General features: G+C 45.0%; 1 protein-coding gene across 1 annotated transcript in view; it reads left to right on the top strand.

Annotated features, from left to right (window-relative positions):
* LOC119427117 (sex comb on midleg-like protein 4) overlaps positions 1–3,285 on the top strand; it is a 4,575-nt gene extending 1,290 nt beyond the window's left edge. The window contains exons 3-8 of the mRNA XM_037694695.1: positions 109–238; positions 906–1,106; positions 1,245–1,406; positions 1,494–1,718; positions 2,714–2,862; positions 2,952–3,285. Coding sequence (XP_037550623.1) covers positions 109–238; positions 906–1,106; positions 1,245–1,406; positions 1,494–1,718; positions 2,714–2,862; positions 2,952–3,077 — 993 coding nt within the window. The 3' untranslated portion in view covers positions 3,078–3,285. The remainder of the gene's footprint in view (positions 1–108; positions 239–905; positions 1,107–1,244; positions 1,407–1,493; positions 1,719–2,713; positions 2,863–2,951) is intronic.
* The last annotated feature ends 5,812 nt before the right edge of the window (positions 3,286–9,097 follow it).

Below are 9,097 nucleotides of genomic sequence, written 5' to 3'. Positions count from 1 at the left end.
TAAAAGCTAAATGGTAACTAAAAGCTAAATGGTAACTAAAAGCTAAAAGAAGCAGAATGGTGGTTCTCACCATTATAAATCCTAAGATCAAATGTTTTTCTTCTACAGCTCAAACCCCGGATGGTGATGACACCTTTGGCCATTTCTCCCCCCAGCAGCACTCCTGAGCCCGATATGAGCTCCATTCCTCAAGATGCTGCCACCATCCCCCACTCCGCCACACCCCAGGTGCTCACAGGTAAAACTGAACAAATGAACACTAAATTCCCAGAAACATTAACAAAGTTCACGCTCAATAATCCAGGTTAAAAAAAAAATCCTGTAAAGTTGACTCAGGCCCTCTGGACGGATTCTTCTCGTTGAGACGTTTCATCTTTTATCCAAAAGACTTCTTCAGTTTGAGGAGCTGCAACAAACTCAATCTTATAAATAACACCTTCACATACTGGGTCAACCAGTTTGATGGTGCTCTGATGGTTTCTGCAGTCCACCCTCTCCTCCGCTGACTCATCTGAGGCAGTCAAGACGAGTCAGCGGGGGGGGAGGGATGCGTTTCCCTCCCATCGCTGAATGAATGTGAAGCTCTGGTTAGTCTCTACAGATCCAGATTGTCTTTGTAGAGATGTAGTAGAGTGCTGCACGTGTGTGTTGGAGGTAAACGAGGGCACAGATTGTTGTAAAGAGCTTTGAGTATCTTCATTAGAAAGGTTCTGTACAAGAACAGTCCATTTACCACGAGAACTCATCTTACAGAAACAAAGCACCTCATTCAGTTTAAATCCTGGAACTCCTCGGATGAGTAGCCAAACGTCTTCAACAGCAAAAGATAAAAGTCCAGTCGCTTGGGTTTGCCATGTTCCAGATTACTCAGGATCCACAGAAACATTTTGTTTCTCCTCTTTCAGTTTGTATCTACATCAATAAGCAGGCCAACACTGGTCCCAACCTGGACAGGAAAAAGATCCAGCAGCTCCCCGATCACTTCGGACCCGACAGGCCCTCCGTAGTGCTTCAGCAGGCGGTCCAAGGCTGCATCGACAGCGCCTTCCAGCAGAAAACCGTCTTCACCCTCCTCACACAAGGCTACGGAGGAGAAAAAATATCAGGTGTTGTACCAAGACCTCACTCAGGTGTCTTTAACTTTTACATCGAGTCTTTGGGATTGAGAGGAATGCAATGAGTAAACCTTCAGTGAGCAGATTGTGAGAGACTAAATATAACCTGATCCGGTTTTGCTCTTTTAGCCACGTTTGATGGGAAGCAGCATCTTCTGAGCCTCCCCGTGGTGAACAGCATCGACTACGTGCTTCGTTTTCTCAAGAAGCTCTGCCGCAGCTTGCACTGTGAAAACCTCTTCAGTGATGAACCCATTAGCCAGCACAGCAGTGGATCCTACCCTTCCGATGGTCTCAGCGTTGCCTCCAACAGCAGATTCTGCACTACATTTGTACAGAGTTTGTTTTCCTCATAGAAGTTCTCCTTCTTGTCTTTAGCTGAGACGTCCATGACTGAAGACTACGACGTCAACCAGTCAGACAGCAAACGCTACGCCGTCGACCACGGGGATCCTACTTTCAGCTCCATAAGCTCGTCCTACACACCAAAGTCCTCCTACGGGTTCCGTTCTTCACAGCAGTTCTCCAGCGGCTCGGCCTCCATGAGCATGTGCAGACAGTCGTCCACCAGCCCAAGCTCTTTTCCAGATGGCAACAGGACAGGTGAGGAGCCATCAGAAACAAATCCATCATCACAGTCCTTGTAGGAATGCAGGCCTCCCACCACGTTCATGCCCGACTTTAAAAATAACAGTAAACAAGTTCATGCAATAAATGTAAAACACATTATTGTCCCACATCACGGACTAAGAGGGGACACTGGAACACCCTCTGTCCATTCGTCCATTCGTCCATTCGTCCATTCGTCCGTGCATGCTGTGAGCATGATAAAAAATAAAGGGAGGTACTGGTTTCCATTTCTGCTGTGAGGCTGCACCTGAGTACAAAAGGTTGTTTGTGAAATTAAAATCTAAGATGGCCACCACCATAGTTGTTATCGGGCCATCCAAATAATTTGAGGAAGATATGCTTTCTAGTTTGTATATTGCTTAAAAGTATAGTTCATCCATCCATCCATCCATCCATCCATCCATCCATCCATCCATCCATCCATCCATCCATCCATCCATCCATCATCTTATTCTGAACTCCGGTCTCGGGGGCAGCATCTTGAGCAGGGAGGTCCAGACATCTCTTTCCACAGCCTCTTCCAGCTCTTCTGAGAGGACTCCAAGGCATTCTAAGGCCAACCGAGAGACATAGTCTCTCCAGCATGTCCTGGATCTTCCCCAGGGTCTCCTCCCAGTTGGACATGCCTGAAGCACCTCCCTAAGGGAGGTGAGGGGAGGAACTTAGACTGACCAGTAAACAGAGCTTTGCCTTACAGCTCAGCTCCCTCTTCACCACAATGGACCGGCACAGAGTCCACAATACTGCAGATACTGCATCAACTCATCTGTCAATCTCACGCTCCATTCTTCACTCACTCGTGAACAAAACCCTGAGATACTTGAACTCCTCCACTTGAAGCAGAACCTCACCCTCCACCTGAAGAGAACAATCCATTTTCCAACCAACATTCACTGCATTTAACAGAAAATATATTTTGTTTTTATTTTACTTTCTTTGAAAAGTAAAACAAGTTTTGGTTCTGCCAGGTGGCTATAATGTCTCTCCTGAGTCCCAGGAGTCCAAGGCTCCATCCAGTAAGGACCCAACCACCTGGTCTGTGGAGGATGTGGTTTGGTTCATCAGGGATGCAGACCCCCAAGCTCTCGGTCCTCACACAGATGTCTTCAGGAAACACGTGAGTCGACTCTTCTCTCTCCTCTTCACTCTGCTGTTACCGGCCCAGAGCGATTTATTCTGATGTAAAACTTTCTCTGCTTCTCTCAGGAGATCGATGGAAACGCTTTGTTGCTCCTCAAGAGTGACATGATCATGAAGTACCTCGGACTGAAGCTCGGGCCAGCGCTGAAGCTTTGCTTCCACATCGACAGACTGAAGCAGACCAAGTTCTGAATCGTGTTCACAGTCCTACAAAGCTTTGGGTGGGGTCTCGTCCTGAGATGGCTGTTTGTGGTCCAACGAAAAGAAAGTCCTCCAGCATCGTGGGGTGTGTTACTTTTTTTTAGATTCCCTGGAAACATGTTCCGCTACTTTTATCATACAAACAAACTCCAGTCGACTTACTGGCATGAAAAGCAGTGGACGACACGCATTCCTTCAAGGAAAGCTAGGCCTTAAAATGTTAATGAAATCACATGATTTCTGGTGCTGATATTTTAGAATAAATTAATCTGAGAATGAACCAAATAATCAAAGATTCAGCTGAAGCTGTCTGTGTGCTGCACGCTGAGCTGGATTTAAAACACCCGTCATTCAGAGCGTCCTCTCCCTGCAGCTCACAGACCGGTCTCGTCTCAACAATAATTACATAAGTATCCGAGCAGCTCGTTTTTTTGTCACCAGACGTGGAGCGACAAGCGAGCGTTGGAAATGAACACCATCCGTCAGTGATGTGAGGATGATAACTTGAAAAATAAGGGAGGTACCCACTTCCCTTTTGGTGTGTGGCTGCATCTAGGCATAAGAAAGGTTCCCTTCAAAAATTGGGTTACCAAGTCAAAATCCAAGTTGGTTATCATTTGAGGAAATATTTTTTGCTTAAGAGTATAGTTTCCTCAAATGATTAGGGTGGCCAAAGATTAATCTATGGTGGCCAAGGCCACCGATGGCCACCCCCTGGCTCCACCGTTGTGCCTGGTGGATAAAACTGCTCCCTCCACTCTCCAGGATCCATCACTCTGCACCGCCTTGAACAAGCAACAATATAACTTCTGTCCACTTGAATATCTTACAGCAAAAACATTAAGGTTTACATTCATCCCCTGTTTAATTTCAGACCAGAAAAACATCCATCCATCCATCATCCATCCATCCATCCATCCATTAGCTTTACCCATATCTTCCATTTCGAGTCATGGGTGGGTGGGTGGGGGTCACTGGTGCCCATGTCCAGTCATTGTGCGAGAGGCGGGGGACACCCTGGACAGGTCTCCAGTCCATCACAGAGACACCTGGACAGGTCTCCAGTCCATCACAGAGACACCTGGACAGGTCTCCAGTTCATCACAGAGACACAGAGACAAACAACCATTCTCTCTCTCTCCTAGGGACAATTTAGAGTTACCAATCAGTCTAACGTGCATGTTTTTGGTCTGTGGGAGAAAACCCACACAGCATGGAGATAACATGCAAACTCCACCCAGAAAGGTCCCCGGCCGGGATTTGAACTGGGACAACCTGCTCGCTGAGAGGCAGCAGCTCTACCAACTGAACCACCGTGCTACTCCGTGACCAGAAAAACACCCATCTCAGAAAGTACAAACATTCACTATTTAAATCCGTCAGCAACGGGAGACAACAGTGTGTCACCTTTATCCCCTTTACCTGCATTTGGAAGAAATTTGGAACTTGACCCTAAAAAATCTGAAATAAACAACTGTTCTACACGTCCCACACACCACTTCTTCTTTTTCTTCTTCTTCTTTTGGCTTTTCCCTCTTCGGGGGTCAACACAGTGAGTCATTTTTCTCCCTCTCACTCTGTCCTCTGCATCCTCTGTCCTCTGCATCCTCTGTCCTCACTCTGTCTTCTGCATCCTCTGTCCTCTGCATCCTCTGTCCTCACTCTGTCCTCTGCATCCTCTGTCCTCACTCTGTCCTCTGCATCCTCTGTCCTCACTCCAACTACCTCCATGTCCTCTCTAACTGATCCATATGTCTCCTCTTTGTCTGTTTTCCTGACAGCTGCATTTCTAACATCCTTCTACCACTATACCCACTGTCCCTCCTCTGGACATGTCCAAACCACTGTCCCTCCTCTGGACATGTCCAAACCATCTCAGTGTGTCCTCTCTAACTTCATCTCCCAGTTGTTCAACCTGTGCTGTACCTCTGATGATCTCATTCCTGATCTTCTCCATCCTTGTCTCTCCTAAGGAGAACCTCAACATCTTCATTTCTGACACTTCCAGTTCTGTCTCCTGTCTTTTTGTCCATGTCTCTGTCTCCAGACCATACAACATAGCTGGTCTCACCACACACACGAGTCTCACAGCTTTGCAGCTTTTTAGTAGAACACGGTCAGTCCTGGAAGAGTTTGTCCAACAACGCTAAGAAGTGTAAATCAAAAGGTTAACAATAGAAGTAAAATGTTTCCACCTAACCTTGTCCACTTGGTTTTAAAAGCTAAAATCACCTGTACTGAATAATGGGGCATTAAACACAATGTTGTTGGTTTTTCTAAAGATCATTTTGATACTTTTCTTTTTCACATGGCTGTATAAGATTTTGACATTCCCTTTATAATTTTAATATTTAACTTAAAACAGACTGTGGAGCTTTTAAAAAATACAGCGCATATAAAAAGTATCAGTGTGATATAATCCTGCAGTTTTCTCTGCTTCATATGAAAGTTTTGTTTTTAATTAATCGAGCATCAGTGTTGCCAACATAACTGAGAAAACCTTAACGATTATATAGCTCTGCTTTTCTGTACCACTTTTTGTGTACAGCATCCTTTTATAATCAGCTAACCTTTGCGTTTGAATGCTTACATGTAAGCCACGAAGATCAAACAGAGGTGTTTTATTTTGAAAATCTCCACATATAAAGAGTTTTAGAGAAAACAGAGTTAATCAGAACTCTATGCTGGTGCTAAATATTATCTACTGTACGCGTTTAGCTGTTTGCTTGTTGTGTTTGTGGGATCTGCAGGGATCTTCTGTGCGTGCCGTTCTGGATGTAAGCATTAAAGTGAGAAATCAAAAACCCACAGCTGTCGACTCCAGGTTTCGTTCTTGAGCTGAATGGATTCAGGTCTGAATGCTGAGTCAGCATTCACACCATCGTTTGCCTGTTCATCCACCTTACTCCTACCCCCTCATGCTGCATTGCATGAATTATGGGCGCGACTTCCGATGCGGACCAGAACCGGTGTTTGTTTCTGTGCAAACAGGACGAGCTCACGTAGCTTCTCCGAGCATTGTGGATTTAATTTAAACATGTGGGAACACCACCTGCAAAACAGGACGATATGATCATACCGCTGCTGCTGAGGACGAGCTGAAGAAGTGCTGCAGATTACATCTATAGCATATTTAGCTACTCCACTGACTCGGTTCTTCTGACGGTGAACAACCTGAGCAGCTCTGAGGTGTATCAATATCTACACGGTAATAAGGTCAGTCGTGTTTTGTTAAAAGGCATGGGACACAATGCACAATCTTACTGACCTTAAATCAGACACAGAGACAAAGCCTTAAAGTCCTCCATCACTGAGCTTGAGTTAACTGTAGAGAACATCATAAAACTGAAGATGAACAAATACTAAAGCTGTGTCCTCCATACACCTGAAATCATCCCTGATGTTCTCGTCACTGTTTTCAATCCTTCTGAGGACCCGGCGTCTCTTCTCCGGGGGTTTATTGTTGTCCAGACACAAAGTAGGATGCAGGTTTTCCTCCATCGGCCGTTTGTCGACAAAGTGAAATGAGCTCACATGCAGAGTTTTGGGTGGTCTCTTCAAGTTCACATGTTTCAGCCACATTCTTCTTAAGTCCTCATCTGAAGGTAGGAGATGGAAACTAAACCTCTTCTCAGAGGAACTCTTTTTGTTTGGGTCCGTGTTCAAACTCTGTTGATGGAGCCACTGATTTAGTTTGGTCTGGTTGTTCCTCCAGCCCTGAACACAACAGGTACCTGAACGCAGCACAGCTATTTTATTCAACTTTATGGTTGTTAAATAAATGTGACCAAAACAAAAACAGAGTTTTATTTGTTAAACTGAATGTAAATTACTTTCAAATAAACCGCGGTCCGTGCTCTGCTACCATGGTTAACCAGTGCTGATGCTACTTCCTGTCTGACAGGAAGTTGTGCCCAGAATCATTTATACCGTAGAGCAACCAGGATTAAGGTGGACAGTTTCTTCGGTGTTGCGGGCTCTCACCACTTTAACCTGCGTTGAGCTGATTCAGTCGTTCAAACATAAAAACATTCAGCTCCTTCAGCATGTTATAGCTGTGACTTCTGGTTTTGTCACCTTTATACTTTTTATGACTTGATTTTATTTACAAATGCATCCTCCTGAAATGCAAGATTTCTGCAGTTCACTTTAATATCTGCTCCAGTATACATACTGTTCAGGTAATTTGGGCTTTTAGCTACTATTCTGCTGGTTTTAGGATTTATCCATTATTTTGATAACTTTACTTTTTGTTTAGCAAATTTAGGCTTTTGTTCTGACAAAGCCTCCCAGAATGGAAGCGAAACGTCTTCAGCTACAGAATCAACAAGATCCACAAAAACCGCTTGACACTCACTGCATTTTCACAGAAAATTCCATTTTTTCTTGTTGGGGATTATTTTTGGCTCAGAGCCTCATCTGTTGTTCAACGCTCAGGAATTCACAAAGGTGACCCATATTTGTAGCAATTAAATTATTGCCCAGAGACCATCTAGGACTCCTTGTGTGGTCCTGATTAATCTGAAACAGGTTCACCTGCAGCAGATTAATGTAAGCAGGTTTTACTTTCTCTAACCAGAGTTTGGTCAAATCCTAAACCCTTAAATCCCTTTTCAAATAAAGATTGTCTCTTCATCCACATTATTATCACCCACTCGCAAACAGGGAAAGGTTGGTAATTATGTTTCTGCCTGTGTGTGTGTGTGTGTGTGGGGAGGGGGTTTGTTGTTAGCTATAAGATCAAGGAAGGCTGCAACTAACAAGGAGCAATATCCCCCATGGAGGAGGCTGGAAACTAAGATCAAGGCAACACAGAGAGAAATCAGCCAGCCAGGGTCATACCTTAGGTGAGGCACAGAAGGGAATTGGCACCAACACAGGGGAGCCAAGTACCAGCCACTGGCCGACAGACTGTAGCTTGAGACTGTAAGACCAGACACACAAACCTGTGCAGTGCCTGGATTGACTACAGGAAAGTCAATGACTTGATGCCACACACAACTATACAGAGTCAACAGGACAATAAGAGCCTTCATCAAAACCTGGATGAAAATGTAGAAGATGTCTCTAGATTCCAAATCAAAGCCAACTGTACAAGTCAGCATCAAATGTGGCATATACCAAGATGATGCACTGTCCCTTCTCCTGTTCTGCATAGGCCTGAACTCTCTCAGCCAGATCATTGCAAAGACTGGCTATGGATACCGGTTCCAAAGCGGAACAATCATCAGCCACCTTCTCTACATGGATGACATCAAGCTGTGTGCCAAAAATGAGTGAGACTTTGACTCACTGATCCACCTTACCAAGATATACAGCAAGGACACTGTCATCTGGACTGGATAAATGCAGCCCAGTGGTATGCAAGAGGGGCAAGAGGTGATCACAACTGAAGGGGTTGAACTACATGAAGGCATGATTGCAGGTATTCAGGACAACTACACATACCTTGGAATCCCACAAGCAAATGGCAATCATGATGAGAATGCAAGAAAGTCAGCCACAACCAAGTAGCTAAGGCTGATCCTGAAGAGCTAGATGAATGACAAGAACAAAGTCTGATCCATCAGCATATATATGCTGTGCCATGCTGTGCCAGTCATCAGACATCCAGCTGTATAACAGCCTGACCAAAGGAGGAGACAGAAGTCACTGACATCAAGACTCGAAAGCTCCTCACGATGCATGGAGGGTTTAACCCCAAGCTTGCATGGAATACCATAACCAAGTGGCTGGAATACAATACAGGAACATCTGGAATAATATACAGGAACATCTGGGCTGAGTATGGATTGGAGGTCCCACAGTCAAAGTGGAAGGTGCTACCAAGGGTGGTGGAGAACGGAAGGGCTAAGATACTGTGGGACTTCCAGATCCAGACGGACAAACTGGTGACTGTTAACCAACTGGACATTGTGGTGGTCAACAAGCAAGAGAAGAAGGTGGTGGTGATAGATGTAGCAGTCCATCCATCCATCCATCCATCCATCCATCCATCCATCCATCCATCC

This window comes from Nematolebias whitei, chromosome 21, assembly GCF_014905685.2.
Source record: "Nematolebias whitei isolate Nwh7 chromosome 21, NemWhi1, whole genome shotgun sequence".
NCBI classification, from domain to species: domain Eukaryota; kingdom Metazoa; phylum Chordata; class Actinopteri; order Cyprinodontiformes; family Rivulidae; genus Nematolebias; species Nematolebias whitei.
This window is presented reverse-complemented; position numbering and strand designations above follow the sequence as displayed.